Source organism: Letharia columbiana (genome assembly GCF_014066305.1).
Source record: "Letharia columbiana isolate WasteWater2 chromosome Unknown Sc0000030_s1, whole genome shotgun sequence".
In the NCBI taxonomy this organism is placed as follows: Eukaryota; Fungi; Ascomycota; class Lecanoromycetes; order Lecanorales; family Parmeliaceae; genus Letharia; species Letharia columbiana.
Genome location: NW_023501073.1, coordinates 319972 through 342916, shown reverse-complemented (window position 1 = coordinate 342916; position 22945 = coordinate 319972). Strand labels below are relative to the sequence as shown.

Here is a 22945-nt window from a genome sequence, read left to right as displayed (position 1 = left end):
TGTGGCTATTACATCAAATAAGACAGGAGTGAAGGGTTGACAGTCTTTATAATGAAGACGAATAGATGAATACGTGCTTGACCGAGGAGACCCGAGATGATTCTCGTTGGTCTTCCGAGGATGGCACCAATGGGAAGGCTCCCGTCAGCACTGACGCCTTACCTACGTGTAAAGCAAAGACTTCTGTGGCTAGATGCCTTACAAAGTACAGATTGAACTTGATCGTAGTGATCCTCCCAACCCAATAATAAGGTAGTCTATGGGCCGCGAAGCATCCGCTCGATGCATCGTAGCTAGAATTGTATCCACCTCTCAGCCGCAGGACGTAGAGAATATATTGGGGCTATCATTCAATCACGCCGCAGGAAACGGCGACGGGAGCCAATAAGCCAGAGAAGAGCTCAGCTTGCGCACATCGGTTTTTCGAGTACCTAGTATACCTCGAATCCGTTTTTCAAGGCCAGTTCATTACGTCCCACACATCTCGGGCATAGTGAATGACTGATCGATACTTCCTCTCGGAAGCAGACGTTGGTAAGCTCGTGAGATGATCCCTGGGACTTCAGGTCATCATATTTGGGGTGCGTGAGATGGCGGGGGCAGAATGCTGCACAAGTGATAGACTGTAACGGCTTCGAGACTCCGAGACGACAAGGAAAATATTAAAGTCGTCAGGTGATGGTAATGTGGGGGATTCAAAGAGCCTTGGACTGCAGTATTTAAACATGCGTTCCTCATGTACCTAGCCATTCAACGACGCTCTAAAATGTTTCCTCCGGATTACAAACACCTGTAGCGCATCTCGGAATCAAGGAAATCATGACACACTATTATTATTTGTGGCTTTGCGGAGTAGTGACGCTGCCGTTGTTGCGGTGGGGTCTCTCTGAAGCCGATTCTCAAACTTTAAGGGATCGCGAACTACTTTTGACTCCCTTCAAATTTCATCGTCGCGATGATTGATCTTCCTCAAATTGCACAAATAGACTACTAAGAACAGAAAAATGAGATTCTATCCCTCCGAACATCATGGCCGCCCTTCCATCCAGGCCCTCCCTCCGCTCGTCCAATCGCAACAATACAATCCTCAATGAAGTACCTCCGACTCATGCCGACCAAAACCCGCTGGCCAATTCACGACGCGGAAAGCGCACCCGCGACTCATCACTCGCCAGTCACAGCAACACTTCTGTCAAGAGGCTGAGATTGGGACTGCCAGATCCTACACGTTCAAGAGATGTCTCCAAAACATATGCATCCAAGTCACTCCCAATTCGCGACAGGTCCGCAACGCAAGATGCCCTGACACAGGTGGGGAGGTCGCGCAAGCCAGATCCTCCGCAACCCATCAATGGCACCAATACCGCAATACAAAATGCACAATCCTTCAACAACAATGCTACCCTTACCGTCAATACCACATACGTCTCCAGCCAAAATGACAGGAGAAGTCTCAGGTCGCATGATGGATGCTCGCGATCGAAGAGCGAGCTTGCATTGTACTTCCCCAACTACGATGAGTTGGTGAGCATTGAGCCAAAGGAACCCGGTAGGACATCCATTGATCCAGATGCATAGGACGGTGCCACTTACTGATACATACTGCTAGAGTTCCTGACTCCGGAGACCCTCATTCACATCACAGACGACCCCGCAAAAGCTGCACCATCCGCTTCAACCTTCAAGAATGCCAATACCATCCTTCCAATGACTTCCAAAGGGAATACTACCATGTTCAATGGCTGTTCCCAAGCGTTTACATTATCGGAAGAGACCTTCACCACCCTCAACGACGCTACGAGGATTGATCTCTCAGCCATGGACAAGCGAAATTCCACTCGGGATCAAATGAGTGATGTCGTGTACCTGAAGGCCCACCGGCGAGCAGAAAGGCAGGAAAAGCAGCTTCGCAACATTGAGAAAGAACGGGCAATGCACGAAAAGGTCCAGCTTGAGCGGCTCTTAGATGGCTTAAAAGGACACGACTGGCTACGAGTCATGGGTATCAGTGGCATCACGGATGGTGAAAAGAAGGCCTATGAGCCCAAACGTGACTATTTCATAAAGGAAGTCCTAATACTGCTTGAGAAGTTTCGGGAATGGAAGGAGGAGGAGAAGCGGCGGAAAGTGGAAAAGGAGGAATCGATGCTAGATGAAGACGAAGATCAAGAGGAGGGTGGGTCTGACGAGGACGGCGAAAGCGATGATGATCCACCCGATGACCCCGGTGCCGAAGCCGCTGCAATACAACTGCATAGAGAACCTACATCGGCTACAAAAGCACCATCCGGGAAGAGGTCACACCGTGCAAAAGCGCCCTCTACGCCGCCTTTCCAGAAGCCGTTCACATCTTTCTACTCCAAACCGTACCTTCGAGACGCGGCAATTGGGAAGCATCGACGCGGGAGAGCGAGATTCGCCTTCGGACAGCCATTGCCTGAACTGGTCGACCAGGACTTTGGTTTACCAGAGGATATTCTGTCACCTGAAGCTATCGATGGTGTTAGGAGGAGTAGGAGAGCTAAGAGACGGCGAAGTAATGAGGATTGAACAATGCCTCTTTGGACTTGTATTACTAAACCCGGAGGCTCTGGCGTTATGGAATGTCAGAGAGCTGTTGGAACTGGGAGGCATAATGGGAAAAGTGGCGTTTTAAAGGCATAGCCCTTTGTGGGAATGCATGCATAGATCGTAGCATTTCTGAGCAATGTAATGTACAAACTACTCCATCATTCATTCAGCTCTTTCTTCTGACAGTTCAGAAGCAGCAGTATGCCAAGGAAAAGGACTCGAGGGCCTTGAAGTTTCGGTACATCGACAGTCGTGGTCCCGATTGGTCCGCGCTTAGCCTCGGCATTAGCGCTTGTTTACATGCGACCATTGACAATGGAGTCATGCTTCTTAATGACTGGCATCAAATACTCTCCCGAACCTCAAACCGCCCAGAAATGAATCTCAGTCCGCCAGTGCATAACATGGAGAACGAAATAGCTCTACCTGAGCGACATGGGGCTTCGATTACTGCGAGGGACCTTCCAGACGCTCAAGTAGAGCCCGACAATAGCAACACAAATCCTAAAGCGCCAGCAGACAACGGCAAACCTCCCAAGGCTAGAAAAGAAAAGGCTCCCAAGACCCCCAAACCACCCAAAGGCCCTACGCCTCCAAAGGGGAAGAAGGAAACGGCAGCCAAGCCCTCGGTCGAAGATCCTGAATCCATGTTCAAAGTTGGGTTCCTTTCCGAAGTATACCAAGAGAGGCCAGTAGGACCCGAGGGCATAAGCAAAGTTATAACGCGCTGTCAGTTGTCTATCTAAGATCTCCCATGAAAGTCTATCATGTCGGTGCTGATTAATCCTACCTACTTAGTTCCCCCAGAGCCCAATGGCTTCCTCCACATTGGTCATAGCAAAGCAATTGCAATCAACTTCGGCTTCGCAAAGTACCATGGTGGTGAATGCTATTTACGCTTCGATGATACAAATCCTGCGGGCGAGAAGAAAGAATATGACGACTCGATTGAAGACACTGTGAGATGGCTGGGCTTCAAGCCGGTTAAAACCACGCACTCCAGTGATAATTTCGATCGACTATATGCGCTAGCTGAAGCTCTGATCGAGAAAGGTGGTGCATATGTCTGTCATTGCACAAGTGGGTCGATTCCGAGCAAATTGCTTTGGCAAGGTATATACTGAAGGGACTATAGAAAGCGACATCGTTGATCAACGCGGCGGAAAGAAAGGAGAGAAGCCTCGCTATGCTTGCTCGCACCGTAGTCGTCCGACTTCCGAGAGTATGTACGAGTTCAGAGCAATGCGGGATGGCAAGTACAAGCCTGGCGAGGCGGCTCTACGAATGAAGCAGAATCTCGAAGATGGTAATCCGCAAATGTGGGATGTGTTTGCATATCGCATTCCTGCGAAGAAGAAAGACGAGGAAGATGAAGAGGACGAAGAAGAATTACGCGAAAATGATCCAAGAGAGACTGGGGCCAACGGAGCAGAAAGCGATGAGGTGCAATATGCCGGCCCACATTATCGTACGGGCGACAAGTGGAAAATCTACCCAACTTATGATTTCACGCATTGTTTATGCGACAGCTTCGAGGGTATCACGCATTCGCTGTGTACAACAGAATTCGAGCTTTCAAGGGTGTCGTACGATTGGCTCAATAACGAGTTGGACGTTTACAGACCAATGCAAAGAGAGTGTGTAGTTCTTGTCTGCCATTTATGGGTAAAGACTAATGCGATCCACCAGATACGGTCGCCTATCAGTCAGTGGCACCATTCTTTCCAAACGAAAAATCCACGAACTGGTCAAAAAGAGACACGTTCGAGCCCGCGATGACCCTCGCCTCTACACCCTCCCTGCCCTCCGGCGCCGTGGTGTTCCTCCCGGTGCGATTCTTTCTTTCGTGAATGAGCTAGGCGTCACTAAAGCAGTTACAAATATCGAAGTGAAACGCTTCGAGACTTCCGTGCGCCGGTATCTGGAAGTGACCGTTCCACGCCTGATGTTAGTGCTTGATCCGGTCAAGGTGGTTATTGACAATTTGCCTGACGATCATCTGGAGATGGTCGACTTGCCATTTTCGAAAGACCCGGCTATGGGGGTGCATACGATCCCATTTACCAAAACTGTCTACATTGAACGCAGCGATTTCCGTGAAGTGGACTCACCGGACTACTTCCGCCTCGCTCCAGGCAAAACCGTCGGTTTGATGAAAGCTCCCTTCCCCATCACAGCCACCTCTTTCGAGAAAGACCACTCCACCGGAGAGATAACCCTTATCCACGCCACCTACGAGAAACCAGCCGATGGCTCCGCCCCAAAGAAACCAAAAAGTTTTATTCACTGGGTCGCTTCTCCCCCAGATCATGACAGTCCAATTAAAGCAGAAGTTAGAGTTATAAATCCGCTTTTCAAATCCGATAACCCGGCTGCGCATCCGGAGGGCTTTTTGATGGACATCAACCCGGATTCCGAGGAGATCTTCCCCAATGCGATGATTGAGATGGGGATTGAGGAAATTAGAAGGAGGGCGCCGTGGCCGGCTGAGGCGGGCGAGAAGGAGATCGCTGATGAAGCTAAGATGTATGAAGAACATGCGAAAAGTGATGCGAGCACAACGCCAGGCAGTGTCGAGGCGAATGGTGGGCACTCTGTAAAAGTGGCTGCGAGGCCGGAGACGGTCAGGTTCCAGGGAATGCGGATGGGTTACTTTTGCGTGGATAAGGAGAGCAGTGCTGGGAAATTGGTGTTGAATCGGATCGTGAGTTTGAAGGAGGATACGGGCAAGGATTGAAGCGAGCTTCGCTGTACAGCATTGTTTGTGAATCTGTGATGATAGAGAAGTGGTTGCTCTGCGTGCTGTACAGGTTCTGTGGATAGAGGGATGAGTAGATAGGGATTGTGAAAGCAATTGTTATCCAAGTGATGATGGAAAACAATTCTCGATGATGAACATTATGACGAGTTTTTTGTAGCGGGGAACGAATCTTGCTTCTTTCTTTCTCATGAACCGCCTGAGTGAATGTCTCTCCTCACAACATTCAATAAGTGTATCCCCCCCTTTAGCTTTTCCACCTCCCAAGCCGGACCTCCACTATAGTATCATACCCTCTCAATACTACCCTTTCAACGCTGGCTAAAACTAAAAGGTTTCTCAAGCCTAGACCAACACTCAATGCTGCCAATGCCTCTTCGTTACCATCACGTCCACCGCTTCCGCTTCACAGCTCCTAGCGTAGCACCGATTGTTTCGAAAAGTCGTCACGATTGCAATGCAAGAACCGCTTGTGGGAGTTGTGGAGGTGGCAGAGGGGGTTCGTGATTCTTGTCGTAGGGCGCGTGGTGTTGGGGGAAGGGCTGGAAGAAGCGCTTGGTCCCTGGAATTTCCCTTCCTATATTGACCGGGCAGCTCAAGGATGGAATGGATCGGCTGACTTTGTCCATTCATCCATAGCTCAAAGCTTGCCCTCTCTAAGCTGCGCACTGTCCACCCTTTTACCCTCGTCATCATGCTCATCGACCCGGAGATCTGGAAACCGTTTGGGCATTATCCTCCGCGGTGTAGCGCCTTCGACGACTGAATACTTCGAAAAATCTTCGACGCCGAGATGTATGCGGAGGAAGTCTTCGTCGAGGTCGAGCAGTCCGTTGACGGTTGATGTTGGAGCGTTGAGCATGGCGAGGATTGCGTCTGAGAAGATGGTCTATGGAGTATATTAGAATAGCTGGCGGGGAGACTGTGATGCACACTTAGATACATACCGGCTTCCGAAGGTCTTTCGCCTCGGAGGCATCTCTGGCTGTGATTTGAGCAGTAGCCGCGGATTCAATCGCCTAGTAAAGAAGCGGTCAGGACCCTGCTTTCCGCCCCGGAACCTCACGACAGCGGGTGACAGGGTGGAGGAGAGGGAAGAGATGCTGTTGGGCTCACAGAAGCAGGCCAGATACCCGTCACAGCCATTCCAGTCTTTCCCTCCCTTTTGAAATCCATGGCCTGCAGAATATTGGAATTCAGCAATCATTCCGAATAGACAGAAAGTAGCTTGACGAGTTGATTTTGAGATGGCAATTGGGAACGATCGTACTGTCCAGCTTAATGAAAATTGGAGGACTCCAAATTTTGACTTACCAGCCCCTTAACCAGTACACTCATCCCAACCTTCCCCATAGCATACGCAGTCTTTCCCCTGAAAAACCTCTCGTATATCGGCGGACAAACAACCACAATCCTTCCCTGCCATTCACTCTCCGCAAAACAAGGTAGACAAGCCTGCACACATCCATAAAGTCCCTCCGCATTGACCTTTTGCATGAGCTGGAACCGCTTCATAGGCGTATTTTCCACGGATGCCCACCATATAGCACCAGAATTGTATATCAACACGTCCAGGCGCTTATAGTGCTTTATGGTTTGGTCGACCAGGGACTGTATGCTGGAATAGGATCTGGTATCAACGGGGATGGCGGTGGCGGTGTAGCCGAGGGACGTGATTTCTTGGGCTACGGTGTTGATGGTTGAGGAGGGTGAGTTGGAGTCTGGTGGGAAGGGGGAGGAGGGGGAAGGGTCTGAGACGGTTTTGGCGGCGACGACCACTGAGTGGTGTTAGCTAGCTTCTTTTCTGTAAACGTCGATGTATATGTGGGTTAGATGGCCTGCCTTTGTAGTTGTTCTTCGCGAGGTCAATGGCGATCTGTCGGCCTATCCCTCGAGAAGCTCCTACCACAAGAGCGATTTTCTGCGGGTATGTCATTGATGAATACCTGCCTGGCGTGCCGACCAGTGACCGGGTCAGTGGTCAATGTTCGTCAATGGGGTATAATGAGAGCTATTCTAGAGACTGGGCAATGGTGCTCCATGTTGCTGGGAGGTTGTAAGACGAAGGCTGCTCGATTGGGAGGATGTGACCAATGGACATTGTAAAGCCTACATGAGGTATCTCTATGACTCGAAACTCCAGGTCTCCGTTCGATCATGTTGTTGGCTACCTCGGTCCAGTACCACGGTGATTAGTATGATTACATCATATACCGAAGTCTTGCCCTAGTGGCCGACTATGCGAGTTACGTAATCTATCTGATCCTTCGGCCAATCATATAGTCTCAAATAAATGAGGCTATAAAGTACCGTCATGGTTCATATTGCTATATGATCCTTAGAAAGGGTACCCTAATCGCTAAGGCCCTCCCGTTTAACCGTATCCTTCTTTTAACCGTCTACCCTAGTAAATCCTTATTATAGTCTTTATTAAGAGCTTAATATTACTAATAAGCTTAATACTCCTTATAAAGTCCGCCCATAGAGGCGTAGCGTAGTTTATTAACATATCCTTATAAGTAATAACTCTCTTTTATCTTCTTCTTCTTCGATCTATTATATTCCTCGCTTCTTACTAAATAGTCTATATTTATAAAGATATACGAGTCGTCTACTTCGCTACACTTATATTCTTTATTCTCTATATTTAATATCTATCGATTATAAAGAAAGATCTTAAGATCTATTTTCTCGATTCTTATTTACGTTATTAGCGACGTCTTAGCGCGCTTAACTCTAAATATAGAAGTTATATTTATTTCGACAATGTTAATTAAATTCTTCTAAGAATCCCCTCGCTTCCGTTAGCCTATTCGATAGTTTATTATTTTATCGCGTAGTTCTAATAGCTATCTTAATCGTCGATATTATTCTTATTTATATAATTAATAATTAAACTATTTTATTAGTATTTACCTTTACTCTTTTATTATAGATTACTACTCTCGCTAACTAGTAATCTTCTTCGCCTCTATTCGCCTATTTATTATTATCGATATTAATATACGTCGAAATTTAATATAATTCTATTACTATCTCGAGATATCTTAGCGAATTAATAATCTATACTATCTATATTATATAAATCTACTTTAAATACTTATTAAGTCTTAATAATTTAAATCGATATTTAATTATTATATTTACTATAACTCTACTAAGTTATAATCTTATTTAATATATAACTATTATAGTTAAAGCTAAAGAATACGTATAATTTATTAAGTATATTGTATACTAGTCGCTAAGCTTAAATAAATACTAAAAGTAAATTAATATCTAACGATATACTAAACTCATCTTTTATTAATCCCGCTATTATCTATATATATTATTATATAATTCTTATTAATCGATCTTAACAGTTCTTTAACGGCTTTCTTAGTCTTATAAATTATTATTTTAGAAGGCTCTTAATCGAAAGCGACGCTAAAAGACGTATTTTCTTAATCTTATTAATATCGCTATATTATTCTTCGAATCTATTAATATATCGCTTTAGTAAACTTAGTTTTCTATTCTTCTTAAATTTTCTTTAAACTTTATCGCTCGAATTATAGCTTAATAATCTCCTATATATTAGACTAATAGCGATTTATAAGATAACTTTAAGATAATCTTATCTACTATTATTTAATTAATAGAAGATATACTTCTATATTAAGTCTAGAATAAATATAGTCTTAAATACTTTAATTATCTTTCTCTATCTAAGATTAAATTCTTTATAATAATAAGAGATAAGTTTTATTATAGTCGATAATATCTTTAGACTAATACTATACTAAGTAGTAGTATATTATTTATAAAATAATTATCCCTAATAGAGCTACTTAACTCTTATAATTACTATTCTATATCGATTTAATAATTCTCCAATATATAATACTTTTAATAGTTTTAGATTAAATCCTTTATTATAATAGCTCTATAAAGTTTAAAGTTAATTCGACTTCAGATACAATAAACCACCAATATATTATCTCTTATTAAATTATAAGAGATAATCTAACTAAATTCTATTTTCTACTAAGGTCAACAATTAATATTTATTAGAATCAAACTGATCCTATATAACGCCCACTTCATATATACTTCATCATAGATTTTGCGGAGAGCGTTACAATTTTCCTCGATAGAGTTTCCTACTATTAAGAGGCCTATATCGTATAAAGCCGGTAACTACCGTTCTAAGTCGACGCGACTATTACATTCATTAATAAGATCTAAGTTGTAGAAGAGGTAAAGTATAGGCGACAGCGGTGATCCTTGAGGAATTCCGGTTGCTATGGGAGTCTTGGTGGAGTATTCGCTTGTTTTCAGCACTGTTATCCTATTAGACAAGAACGATTTACCCAGTTAACTACTCTCGGTCGATTTTCCAGTACCACGGTGATTAGTATTCACTCGCAGTATCTCCGAGAGTCTTGGCAAAAAAAGGAAACCGGCACCCCTGCTCAGTCCACTCGGACGCTCCCGAGCCAGCAGTCCAGCAGCTGCCGCTTTTAGGGCATCCAGGTGACTAGGGTGTCCAAGCACCTCACTCTGGGTGTTAAGTGCTCTTGAACAATGGCTTCGAGGCAGAATTCAAAGAGAGAGACTCGACCAGTTGTGAAAAGTGTCCTTTGAGGATGCGATCCCTTCCAATGACCAACAGCACATGCGGAAAACCCTCGCTTGCACCAGATTTACATTCGGCAATATATATTTGCTCTTTGCTTATGCTCGTGCTCGTGCGGTGTGGCTTTACCATCACGTCTTTCCTACTCCTCCGAGAATGTATTTCCTAACTCGTACGCCGTGATTTCTTTCCAGACAAACCCTACCACGTGGAAGTGTGGACTTGGTACGGTTCAACTCACAGGGAAAGATTGCTCAGATAAAGGAGTTCCTTGACAGCGGGCATATCTAGAAACATGTTGAACGGCATGAAAATGAGCAGGCAAAATAGTCATCGAACTTAATGTCAGCGGCGTCATCTGAGAGGATCGAGCAGAAGTCATGCATAGGAGGAGGTATTAGGCGGGCGAGAAGCTCGAGTATCTCAGATCCCTCACTCAGATGGAAGTCGAAAAATTCCAAGTATACGGTCAAGCAAGTTGCAAAGAGGGAAAAAGATGTCCTAAAGGCTTCCTCCCTTCCAGCCGAAAACAAGGCTGTCATCTCAAGATTGTGAGAATCATGGTTGTTTGAAATAGAAAATGGGATTTCCTTCACTGCTCGATTGTTTACGGTTCGGTTGGTTACAAAGGCCACCTTTTCTGGAAGAGTGCCCATCGAGATCCAGAAAACCCGAGGTTACTTCTACGCATGGCTTCTGCTCGATCCTCTTACAACAAAGCCTGCAAAGCCCAGGGTTTCCCAGATTGCGGTAGTGGTGGGGGTAGAGTACGTTAACACGCAAGTCAGAGTACATGAGATGATAACTAAGTCGAAGTATCCTACGACCATACATCTTTCATTCGATTGCCTGATCGACATGGCATGTTGCGTGGTCTAGGTCCGCTCATGCAGGCCGTCAAAGCCGGTGATTACTTGGCAGTCTCCGCCCCAACACACTCATTACTCTGGGCACTCGCTTATGCGCAGCTGATACGGACTTTTAGTACTGATTGTACCGGGTACTACCACCCTCGAAAGAGCTTGAGCCAATGACAACCAACAAAGGCTCAAGTGCTGACAAATGGCCGCATTTGTGGTGGAGGCTGACGCAATTGCGGTCAAGACTGCGGCTTCAATCGCGCCACGGACTTCATGTCTTTGTCCTTTATAGAAGAGTCTACGCATTCACAGGAGTCAGAAAATCGGCACACACCCAAACCTCACCGCTCGAGTCGGGAAAGAGAGCCTCGAAGGTTTCCGGCAAGCGCACTTCTGAGGATTTCCTTCCGGCTGAGGCTTCCCACGTTGCAACAACAGCAGATACATGAGCTTGACCGCAGGGCGCAACAGTCGCCATGGATCCTTTCTCTGCACTGAGCCTGGCCCGCAATGTCATCCATTTCGTAGACTTTGGTACCTGGGTCGTCTCGGCTAGCTTCGAGCTCTACAGTCCTGATGGCATATCTACCAACGGGGAATTGGAGTCTACCATGCATGACCTCATCGGAATCTGCGCAGGTCTGGAGCAACCCGATGACCCAATCGATGAGCAAGTGGCGTCCAAACCGGAGCTCGATCTGATTACCTCTCACCTTATCTCGTAAAAACTTTGTAGAGGAACTTTGGTCTGTATTGCATGAGTTGAAGGCGGAAAGTCCCCGTAAGAAATGGCAGAGCTTCCGCCTAGCTGTAAAGGCTGTGTGGAAGGGGAAAGAGATCACGTATTATAAAAAAAAGCATAACAAATCTACGGTCGGAAATTTGCACTTCGTCTTTGTAACTCCCTAAGGTACGTGTGGACCGTGCAATCTAGATGGGTACCAATGTCCTCCCAAAGAGAAGAACAAGCGAAGGTTGTGATTGCTCCGAATACACTCATTGAGAGTCACCTTCGCCTTGAGGTTCTCAGTGAGAACCACGCGGCCCAATTGAAGAGGCAAATCATGGCCTCACTAGATAGCTTGACTCCTCTGGTCTCTACACAATCCCAAACACTCTCTGAACGAGTCACTTTCCGAGGAACCTATGGACGTGATGCCCATCTGACATTGCAGCTTTCGGCCCTAGCCATTGAGGGCGATATATTTCTGAAACAGCTGAAGATAATCGAAAGTCTTCGATTCGAAACGATTTCTGACGGGCCGAGACGTATAGTATAGGCTTATCCGACAACTTTCGAACGACTGTTCGCAAACGTACATCCCGCCGAGCTCGCAGAGGTTTCCACGCCGCCATTTTTAAAAGCGAGCAATGGTATATACCGGGACGGTGGGAAAGCTGCGTCCGGGGAACCAACCCGCATGAAGTTCCTCGCCAACAATGAGAAGGCGCGGGAGGCACTTGGCATACGGGCGGGCGAAAAGCCACTCCTTCGTCCCTTTCCCGGGACAAGAGCTGATGTGATGGACGGACTCAAACGCCTGAGAATGCAGATATCTGGATTCAATACGGCTCTGCTTGTACATCGATGGACCGGATGCATCCGATGGGGATATCATACAGAGGTCCTCGAAGTCTTGGAGGGCGTCCCGTCGGACCACATCAACATCCGCTTCTTGATCAGACCATGGGACGTCTTTCGAAACGCCTACGGTGCTTTAGAAGGATCCCTTTGCTCTCGGAGCGATCCCTCCCCCCTCCCCCCCTCACACACCCTCTCTCCATGCGCTCCAAACAGAGATCGGCATCACCAGGGCCGCTATTCAAGGACCTAGACGGCCAATCACAATCCCACGCGGGAACATGAAGCCCCTCAACCCGGCAAGGAAGAGAACCCCAATCTCGATCCAATGCGGAACACACTCCGAACACGAATCTCCTCGTCCCCCGTCTACGACTGCCCCGGCGGGCGGAGAGGAACGCAAAATCTGCTTCTAACACGGGACATGTGACGTGCGGCTCCTCCGTCCGCTGGAACCTTTTAATCAAGCATCCAATTCAGGATCGGGTGGTGACGTTTCAACATGGCAACCCGTGTTGGACCGTGATGACGGGTCCAGAGACTTGGAAGAGGGCGCTGACCTTCCAAACAGATAGATAATCCCTTCGGGCTGGAAACACCTACCGACCTTTGGCGCCGGCGGCTTTTGTAGCGTTCTGTCTCTGAGGGATCCTTGTGTTTATGCTCGTCTGGTATGGTTGTACTCTCCGTTCTCTTCTCTTAGGCTGCTTCCTTGGCGGAAAGGATCTGGCTGGCAACGCCGACGCGATGCGAGGAGGAGCCACATGCTGTATCTATGACCAGTGACCGGTGATCGGTGGGAAAAGGGCCACTTGAGGGACGGCTCAGGGGGAGAAAGGGTTCGAGTTGCGAGTCGCATTAGGTGACTGGTGTTGTGGGAGGGAGGAGCAACTTGTAATTGGACAGAGAAGACTACGTGTTTGATTGAGATTTAGTGGATATATCTGATTAAGATTATCGAGATGTGGTACTATATATCGACGCTACATGGGATATCATGAAAGTGAGAAAAAAGCTTTTTGAAGGCAGCTAAGCCTGACAAAATCCAGCCGTAGCTCATCGAGAGTCCAAAAATAAAAATGATCGATCTGCCTCAAGATCGAATGTACTGATCCACTTCCGGGTTGCAGGTAGCCGGTCGAAAGCTCCCAAAGGAGTGCCTTTTCATGGATGGGGTCTTGGAAGACTTTCCTGTAGCGTGAAGCTCCTCGTCCTCATCGTCCCCGTAATTACTGTCACCGCCATTGACGCTGTGATGGTCCATTTCGTCATCACTGGAGTTTGCACTCCATCCGTCCCGGCCTGATCCGTTCTCACTTGTTGACGGAGTGGTTGGGTTCGATCGGTGGCTGCCAATCTGTTGAATAGTACCGGCATCACCATGTTGTATTGGGCTATTGGTGTAGTCGATTGGGCTGACATCACCGAATTTCTGGTTGAGAATCTCCCACGATGCTGTCCTGATTGGCTTGGGTGAGTTGAGGGGGATGTTGTGGACGACGGAATGTTTCCGTGGGGTAGACGGCGTCCAAGACGACCTCTTGCTGCTCTTTAGTGGCACCACGAGAGGGGCTGGCTTGGCGGAAAGGATGTCCATATCAGGTCCAAGCGCGAGAAGCCTCTCCCTAAGCGAAGCGGTCTTGAAAGGTGCCAATGCTGGCCTCGTTGACTTCTTCTCGCCAGTCTTCCAAGGCGGCGTGCCACCAATCTGACAGCACAATGGATATGAAACCCCTTCTGTGTCTTTGACTTCTTGCGGCGCCTGGGTGACTGAGATGAGAATTTGCAGGATTGCGTACACCAATATCCAGCGAACCTTTCGCGCATCTGCGCAGGAAACCGTTGACTGCTCCAGCATGGTCCACTCTTTCTCGAAGCGCAGATATCCACGGACAAGACCACATTTCATGACGCCATCATCGTAAGGATTGGAGGCAGCACAGAGAGCATCGGAAGCTGAAAGCCGCCTTTCGGTGTTGGCTCGCTTGCCGCCAAACATCCTGCCAAACGTTGAACGATTTTTCACAGGAGCAGGAACCTTTGGTACCAAAGGAAGCGGATGTGGAAGCGCGGTATATTTGTGCCTCTTGTCGAAAGCCACAACGTTCTGGTAGACACAAATTCCGCCGTCGACGGGCTTGTTGTCTTGGATTGAGGTTCCCGAAGTAGGGTCGCACAGATATTCGTACAGATTCCGAAAGTCGGAGTACATCGAGCGATAGACTTCTTTTGGCAATCCACAGCTACTGCCATCCAGTGGAGTTGGTGGCCAGTATCCGTGCTGCCCAACATAGAACGTGTGTAAGAAAGACCTGAATCGTTCCAGATGCAATTGAGCTTCCTTTCCTAACCCGAGCGCGCCACTTAGATCATTCTCCAAAAAGTTACCCAACGATGACCCAGCACGTTCCAGTCGTAGATCCATTTCCAGATGGGCTCTTGATATGAGAGCCTGTGATGTGCGTGAAACATACTGGACACCAATGTCAGAATAGTTCGGGGGTAGTCGAATCAGTGCTCATCGACTTACCTCAAATTCTACACTCTCATCCAAGTGCTCCCACATGCCTGCGCAGTGTACAAACGCATCGGTCCACAGGTCACGGTCTTGCAATCTCTCGGCGAGTTGGAGGGTAGCCAGAGCGTGATCCGGGCAATCACGGAAGTCTGTGTATCCCTGGCTGTCAATGTATTCGAGGATGTCGTATCGATTGTCATCTTCGTTGGAGGACCGGAACTCTTGCATTCGGCCAAAAAGGGCAAGCATAGCATCTCCAAAACGACCACCGACCAAAGGTTTTCCATACATCCACGCGAAGAAGTTCCGTGTTGTCAGATGGTACTGGAAAGCTTCTTCCCTGCTCAAGTGTGTCGGGGCTGGGATGTATAGCTCATGCTGTGGAACTGCTGATCCGAACTTGACCTCCTCCGAAGAGTCGGAGAATTTGTCGGAGTCTGATGAAGATACAGGTGGGGTTCCTGGGACGAAGGGGGCGTAGCAACGCTCAATAAGGGGTCGGCAGTCGCTGGACTCGATTTCTGCGAGGGAGAGTCTCAAAGAAGGCCCTCGCCTGGACTGGCCTCGTTCGTTGAAGTGGACAAGACAGTCGCCGTTCGGAAGCCAAAGCTCGGAATCCTGAAAAACATTAACGGGTGGATTCTTCCGACGCCGATCGCATCTCTGCCTACCCTGCGTAGAGAATCCCACTTGGCGGTCGTCCTTCGATTGCCATCCCATCTCTTGATGAATGTAGATTTGGGAGAGACGGAGGTCGCATCGGCTCCACGATGCAGCTGTTCGGTTGAGGCTTTAGCGGATCTTTGAAGGTAGAGGTTTAATTTGGCTACCCGTCGATTTGCGGTGATTGGAGATGGAGAGGGTGAGGGAGATGTGTTTCTGCTGGCCGCAGCAGACATGCTCTTGGTAAGTTTATTGCCACGTTCCATTGATCGTTGTCGCAGTGACGAATAGGACCTTGATCTGGTGGAAGGCATGATTACTATTGTTCCGGCACGACCTGCGGCGGATGATGTTTCGGATAAGGGAAGATTGGGGGCGACACAGTCGTGCTAGAAGAAGAAGAAGAAGAAGAGATGTGGAAGAAGACCCATGGGAAGAATGAATGGGCAACGGTAAGAATATGATTGATGGATGGTAGGAGTAAGGTAGTTAGATGAGAAGAAGAGGGATATGGGTGAAAGTGTAGGTTGCGCCATGACAATATTTTGGCGTTTCGGTCAATAATTGATTTGATACTGAACTCATTATGTGCATGGATCTGCCCGATAAATTGGAAGACTTGTGGCGTCATCTCGCTGCGCTTCAGGCAGGATCGACGCATGCTTGGTATCTCGGAAGAAAATAAATACCGTTCGCTTCTAACCTATTCCCAATTCGATACATGACACCTTACCTCTTTGGATCTGAAATGGCTGAAAGGAGACAAGGGTCCTCGTCGGTTGGTATGGGTAGCCGTTTGATTTGTTTATACGGATCCGCTAAGAATCATCTTGTTCCGAATATGATTTAGAAAGGCGGGGATCCATTTCACCGTAGCGCAAGAACCACACGCAAGCTTCATCCCGGAAGGTCGGACCTTTCAGCAAATATCGACCGTATCTGTCACATTCGAGTCTCGTTCAACGATCAAGCAAGTCATTATCATTATCATGACGATGCGACCTTTGGAAAGATCTTTCATCTGGTGGTAGTGAATCGATGAACGTCATGAACGTCCATAAACTGTGATCGACGACGCACAAAGCATGTTCCATTTAGTCGCCGACTCGCCGTCGGTGGCCGAGGTGTGGGTGAGGTTAGGGTAAAGCTTAACGATGTGCGGCGTGGGGCTTCTGCTCGCGTGGTCCCTGCAAGAAGGATCAAGTACATCGTGCCTTGCTGGCGCCATTTCCTCTTCAGGTCTTCAACAGAGCCTATGAAAAGCCGATCTGGGTCCAGATGATAAAAGACCCCAATTCCCTTTCATTTATGGCGGTGATACGGGAAGCCAACACTATAATTAAGTAGTATTCAAGCTGGCGGGAGGTGCCTGTAAGGGCGTTTCAGCCTTGATAAACTCTTTCCTGCAAGCCTCGCACATGCGGTCGGAAAAATGACTCTAAGGATCCTACTAGAATGGCCGTTGTTGAGAAGCGCAGGTGGATCTGGCACAAGTCCAGCTACACTGACATTGATCTCGATCTCTTCATCCAACATTGGAGATACCAAAGGAAATTAGGCGCTGGCATCGCCATTGAATCGCTTGGTCAAGTCTTTACTCTGTACGGTGACCCAGACTTGCGATTCAGCAGCTCGAATGGCTGTCGTTGGGGTGTCTCTATTGATCCACATGCTTGGAATACTTTCTGAAGCAGCACATCTCTTCTTAAGCTACCTGATTGTCATCGTTGTGAGCGTTACAGTTGCCCCCCTGCGATAGGTCTATGGAAATGTCTCCCAGCCGCTGCAGGTATGGTGATAGCCCTACAGGCTGTTGAACGCCAGCCCAAAGTTTACTGGATGCTACGGTTAACAGGCGACACAAGTAGCGTGAGTGGGGACCTGTCAAGATCAAAAGCTAGCAAGCGTCAGCGTCGATGAATTGGATTTAGCTCGCAATCCGGTCACAGCTCAGGGAGGGGAGTTCGTTCTTCTTATTTCCAGATCACAGTCAACTGACTGTGTTTTGATGCGCGAAATACATAGAACGCAGATCACCGAGCATGAGTGCTGCACGTACATGCAGCATCGGACCGGCGCACCTCCACCCTCTTGCGCGAGCGAAGCTGCGAGCTGCATATGAGACGCAAGCCAAACCGTGAGCCGTGCAGCAAGTCCCTGCATGCCCTACTACCAAGACTTCCAACGCCATGACAAGTAGCGACGGACTCCCTAATGCTCCAGCCATCGCGCCCTTCATCCCGAAAACGCGCGTCCTCGAACTCGGCTTTGGATCCGGCTTCTACACCTCCTCCTTCCTCTCCTTCCCACCTCGCCCCCCATGATCTCCGAAGCCCGCCGCAGGTGCAGCGCCGGTGGTGCGACCTCTCTATCCGCGAGCCCTGACGACGATGACGACGACGGAAGAGGGAAAAAAGCAGCAGCGTCGTTTCACCCTGGCCAACTGCACGAAACCGATCCCCAACGCTGACTGCTCAACTACGCGCCCGACCGCGCCGCTCTCGCCGTCATATTCCGCAACGTCGCCTTAAACCTCAAGGATAGCGAACGCCTGAACAGCGTGACGTTGCTGCCGGCGGAAAATCCGACGGCTTCGATCGCGGCGGAGTTCGCGGTGCGGCCGCCGCCCGAGGGATCGGGGGTTTACTATACCGCGTGATTAAGAATGTGGAGAATAGAGGGTATTTCCACGTGCATGGGGAGACGGAGGTTAGGGATGTGGCATTTCGATTGCTATCATGTGGGGAAGGGGGTTCATGAGGTGGCGGCGAGGGAGGGAGGGATGAAGGAAGGGGGAGCCGAGGTTGGGGGGGCATGAATGTGCCGGGCTATGGTTTGTTGGATATTGCTAAGTAGATGATGGTACGAGCCTTGTCATTGACGTTGTCGTTATTATCTTGGGATGCGCCGAGCGACACTCGCAGTCGTCATTTCTTATCCCCGCCGTCTTTAACCCCGCGGCAAAGACTCGTTTCCATCTTTCCCTCACACTCCCACCCCTCAACATCACAGCACCGCTTCCCACCCTCAACCGCAAAGATGGACCCGTACACAACCCTCTACCCAACCCTGACCCCCCACACCATCCCCGTCACCCCCACCGTCTCCCTCCACGCCCTCACCTCCCCCCCCACCACCCCCCACAACAACCCCCCCCTCCTCCTCCTCCACGGCTTCCCGCAAAACCTCCTGATCTGGCACCGCCTCGCCCCGCACCTGACCAGCACCCACAGCCTCGTCCTCCTCGACCTGCGGGGCTACGGGAAATCGTCCAAGCCGGCCGGCGGGGCGGACCACGCCGGCTACGGCAAGAGCGCCATGGCGGCCGACTGCGCGGCGGCGATGACGGCGCTGGGGCACGCGAGGTTCGACGTGTGCGGGCACGACCGGGGCGCGCGGGTGGCGCACAGGCTGTGCGTCGGGTATCCGGAGCGGGTGCGGAAGGCGCTGGTGCTGGATGTGGCGCCGACGCTGGCCATGTACGAGAGGACGGACATGGCGTTCGCGCGGGCGTACTGGCACTGGTTTTTCCTGATCCAGGACGCGCCGCTGCCGGAGGGGTTGATGGTGGGGGGTGCGCGGGGGTGGATCGAGAATACGATGGGGGGGCCGGGCGGGGCGGGGCTGGGGACGTTCGATGCGGCGTGCGTGGAGAGTTATGTGGGGCAGATGGGGGATGCGGAGACGGTGCATGGGATGTGTGAGGATTATAGGGCGGCGGCGGGGATCGATCTGGAGGAGGCGAGGGAGGATGTGGCCGAGGGGAGGAAGATTGCGTGTCCGTTGAGGGTGCTGTGGGGGAAGAAAGGGGTGATTGAGGCGCAGTTTGATGCGTTGGCGGAGTGGAGGAAGGTGAGTGAGGAGGGGGTGGTGAGTGGGGAGAGTGTGGATTGTGGGCATTATATTCCTGAGGAAGCGCCGGACGCGCTTGTGAGACATATTCAGGAGTTCTTGAGGGATTGAGATGGGCTTTCTTTCTGCAGCTCCTCAAGAGGGTGATTTGGATACGTTGCCGTAGCGCAGAGACCAATGGAGAACAGCCAAGGCTGAAATGCCTCATGATATAACGAATTGAACGGACTTGTCGAATGGAAGCATTCTTGAAAGGTCGCACGTTCGTCCACTTCTCCTTTACCTTACCAGTCAGCACTCTTCCTCAATCAACATCACACGAATTGTCATCGTCTCCGTCTCCAACGCCTCAATCCTCACGCGGCCTGCAGCTGAGTATGCAAGGGATGGTTCCATGTCTCCCCATACGCCAGAAATTACCTATGCAGGTCTCACAGTTGCGGTGAAGTATTGGAACGATCTGCGCGAGGAGCGACAACTACAGAATCCTGAGTCTCACCTAGGGGTTTACAGTTGGAACCAAGATATCGAGTGTCTTCCGTCGATGCTTGGTCTGTTTTTCTTACCATACTATCCTCCCCATGTGCGTCTTCTGACACCACGAAATGATGTGTGGTGGGACTCTTCTCAAGCCTCAGTTTCTTTTGCAGCCCCCAGACAGTCAGCGTCTTCGTTCTTCCAGCTGTAATGGAACGTTGGCACTGAACCTAGTCCCGCCACGCCCTTTGACAAGTCATCCTATTCAGGCCAGGCGCCCGGAAGGACGTCTGTGCAGCTGACAGAGCTGTCGAATAAAAGGTTGTTATACTCGTCGCGCTCGACCAATGTGCGAAGTGGCGGGTATCTCTCTTTCTCTTGAACCCCTTGCGAAGCCTGGATCCGTTGCAAGAGCTCTTCCAAAGCTTCAACAACTCTACACTCTTCCTCCAGTGTTGCAGCCACTCCGATCCATCCAAATATCCACGGGCTGTTGGCCGAACGGTATGGCTGAACACATCTTGGGTAGAAATCATTGTCAAACTGACAAGATCGGTCACTCCACTCAGCTCTAGCCCTGAGCACCAAAAGATCGAGCGCAGTGTATCCGTCATTATCTCGCCTTTCGAGATTTATGGGAATAAGATCTGCCTTGCGCATAGCCTGCACGAGATTGTGATCCCGTGTATGAAGAATAGCATAATGTAAAATTGTCGTGCCTTCGGGTAAATCGACGTCAAGGCATGCTCCGGCATTCATTAGCATCTCGAAAGCCATGACGTTAGAGTGTTCGATAGCAAAATGTAAGGCCGTCTTTCCCTCGTCGTCCTTGACCTCAGTGTCCACAGGGACATCAAGAAGCAGCCGTAGTTTCGGGATACGGTGATTGTGCAACCACGACTGCTCCAACGTGGGAAACATCGGACAGTACATAAGGGCGGTTTTGCCTTCGCCATCCTGGCAATTGAAGTCATATGCGTATTCAAGAAGGAGTGCGTCAATGGCTAGCGCCTCTTCCTCTTTTGCATGCCTATAGAGACCATCCGAAATTTCCCAAACATATTCTCTCATACAATCGGTTGTGGCACCATATTCAAGAAGGAGTCTGATGCATTGATATTCGTCATTCATTGCAGCTGCAACTAATGGCCTTTCGTTGCCAATATTTGGGTTAGATCCATGTTCAAGGAGAGTCCGGACGTAGTCTGCCCTACCGAATCTGCTTGCAAAATGAAGTGGGCTCAGACCACATGCGTCCGTTATATCAAGTAGTTCGGGATGAAGCTGAGCCTCAGCATCTAGGTCTCTAATACTGAACCCACAAACGATTTTGTGTAGCTCAGAAAAGCCCAGTTCTTCGCACACTTCATCCCAATCTACCATCGTAAAAGATTCAAGACGAGACTTAAAATGGTCAAATTCAACTCCAAAGGCGAAAACCTGAACACAGACGGCAGTCGGGCTTTGGGTTCTATTACCACTCATTTAGCCAAAGGCTCAACGGAAAGCGAGCTTGGACTAACATTTCGTGGTCCAGTTCAACACCAATCTCTGTAAGGTAAGCTGCAAGTTCCATTCGACTTGTGAAACAGGCCTCGTTCAATGTCATCTGCCACCATTACAGTTAGCCGATGCTCGCGTTCTAACAATGATCAAAGGTTAGACTTTTACCATCAGGAATGAAGATCCCCACTCATCAATATCGTACGGCGATCCATGTCCCTGGGCCACAAGTCTTTTGAACTGAATGAGATCGCCTTTGCTGACTGACTCAATGATCGGGTTCGAGTTGGGCAGTACTCGTGGTACCCTAAGAAGAAGCTCCGGACCATGAAGAGGCGAAGAATTAAACCACATGGAAATCATTCGACACGCAATCCAGGTTGGTAAGTGACAATCTATCTTGATACATAGCGCAGCGCGACACTTGCACGAACCAAAATCGCAGGAAGATCTGAGATATGGAAGTTGGAGACCTCGAACCGCAAGCGACCAGATACCAGGTATAGCAGCTTTTCGAAAACGGTGACAAGAGCAACCGCAAAATCCCCGACATGTATTGATGCGTTGTGATGTATGCAGTCGAAGGTCACTAGGGGATGCTATCCTTGGTACTGTATCAATGGGTCTATGTAAATCCGAGGTATCCCTAGGAGACGTTGCGATTAATGTGTTACTTGTACAAATGCTGGCCTCATGGAAGTCTCCCAACATCCTAGTGGGCGGATCCGACGTCTTTGGAGCCTCTTCAAGCTTTTGGCACAGTATGGCGAACATGGCCTCGTGTCGTGCTGATATTTGGCCGATTAGATGGTCGGTTTGCCGCTGGCGCGAGGATATTTCTTCTGTGATGCTAGAAACTTGCTGTGTTGTCATACTACCGCAAGAACGAGATGTCAAAACATGCCTCAAATAGTAACGCTTTATCAGGGGCCTAGTATAGAACGGCGCTTTACAAATCATAGCCTTTTTGAGCTCGCTAAAACCGCAGGACCAGCACAAGAGGAAAAGAGACTCACAAATTTGTAGTGCTGATCAACATAATCAGGTCTTGTCGAATGGCAAGCAATTTTCGTTGGAGAGTGTCAACGTCGCTCTCCTTCCTTAACCACTGCCAGCGATCGACCTTGTTGCTTTCGCCCACCTTTGTCAGAGTATATTGAATGAGACTGTCAAGTTCGAGCAGCTTCGACCTAGCCTCATCTAAAACCTCTCTGAGCTGTGGCAACGGCTGTTGGGATTCCATCGAAACATTCATAATAGCCTGAAGGACCTTTTCAAGACGAGAGACGTCTCCAAGGAGGTCACTGAGACCTTGGGGTGCGCCTCTGACAGCCTTCAACAGGTCCAAAGCCTTAGTAACTTTCTTTGCAGCACCAACCACAGCTATCACGCTGGCTGCGGCCGATAGTGGATCCATACTTTGAGATCAGTTCCGCCAAATCACTTTGATGTTCAAGCTTGTGACTGTGGGATTTGCCTTTCGTAGGTGCAAGGGAGGTGAGATTGCGGTCGTGCGCCTCAGCAGTGTGTGTGAAGAAGT

The 22945-nt window shown here is 49.0% G+C and overlaps 7 protein-coding genes across 7 annotated transcripts; 4 read left to right on the top strand and 3 right to left on the bottom strand.

Moving 5' to 3' along the window:
* Positions 1–1029: 1029 nt before the first annotated feature.
* Positions 1030–5308, top strand: HO173_008396 (uncharacterized protein; the record flags this gene model as incomplete). Its single annotated transcript, XM_037310296.1, has 6 exons — positions 1030–1549; positions 1610–2502; positions 2763–3300; positions 3370–3651; positions 3707–4208; positions 4261–5308. 6 exons carry the CDS (start codon positions 1030–1032, stop codon positions 5306–5308), a joined length of 3783 nt encoding a protein of 1260 aa, XP_037162882.1.
* Positions 5309–5969: 661 nt separating this feature from the next.
* HO173_008395 (uncharacterized protein) lies at positions 5970–7265 on the bottom strand (the record flags this gene model as incomplete). The annotated part of the gene is made up of 5 exons (XM_037310295.1): positions 5970–6218; positions 6277–6348; positions 6446–6508; positions 6644–7107; positions 7172–7265. The coding sequence occupies 5 exons, from the start codon at positions 7263–7265 to the stop codon at positions 5970–5972; spliced, it is 942 nt and encodes a 313-aa protein (XP_037162881.1).
* Positions 7266–11286: 4021 nt separating this feature from the next.
* HO173_008394 (uncharacterized protein) lies at positions 11287–11535 on the top strand (the record flags this gene model as incomplete). The annotated part of the gene is made up of 1 exon (XM_037310294.1): positions 11287–11535. The coding sequence occupies one exon, from the start codon at positions 11287–11289 to the stop codon at positions 11533–11535; it is 249 nt and encodes an 82-aa protein (XP_037162880.1).
* Positions 11536–12231: 696 nt separating this feature from the next.
* On the top strand, positions 12232–12822 carry HO173_008393 (uncharacterized protein; the record flags this gene model as incomplete). The annotated part of the gene is made up of 2 exons (XM_037310293.1): positions 12232–12504; positions 12646–12822. The coding sequence occupies 2 exons, from the start codon at positions 12232–12234 to the stop codon at positions 12820–12822; spliced, it is 450 nt and encodes a 149-aa protein (XP_037162879.1).
* Positions 12823–13485: 663 nt separating this feature from the next.
* HO173_008392 (uncharacterized protein) lies at positions 13486–15809 on the bottom strand (the record flags this gene model as incomplete). The annotated part of the gene is made up of 3 exons (XM_037310292.1): positions 13486–14865; positions 14923–15528; positions 15582–15809. The coding sequence occupies 3 exons, from the start codon at positions 15807–15809 to the stop codon at positions 13486–13488; spliced, it is 2214 nt and encodes a 737-aa protein (XP_037162878.1).
* Positions 15810–18612: 2803 nt separating this feature from the next.
* On the top strand, positions 18613–20113 carry HO173_008391 (uncharacterized protein; the record flags this gene model as incomplete). Its single annotated transcript, XM_037310291.1, has 2 exons — positions 18613–19503; positions 19721–20113. 2 exons carry the CDS (start codon positions 18613–18615, stop codon positions 20111–20113), a joined length of 1284 nt encoding a protein of 427 aa, XP_037162877.1.
* Positions 20114–20163: 50 nt separating this feature from the next.
* HO173_008390 (uncharacterized protein) lies at positions 20164–22822 on the bottom strand (the record flags this gene model as incomplete). The annotated part of the gene is made up of 4 exons (XM_037310290.1): positions 20164–21373; positions 21426–21511; positions 21574–22279; positions 22422–22822. The coding sequence occupies 4 exons, from the start codon at positions 22820–22822 to the stop codon at positions 20164–20166; spliced, it is 2403 nt and encodes an 800-aa protein (XP_037162876.1).
* Positions 22823–22945: the final 123 nt, after the last annotated feature.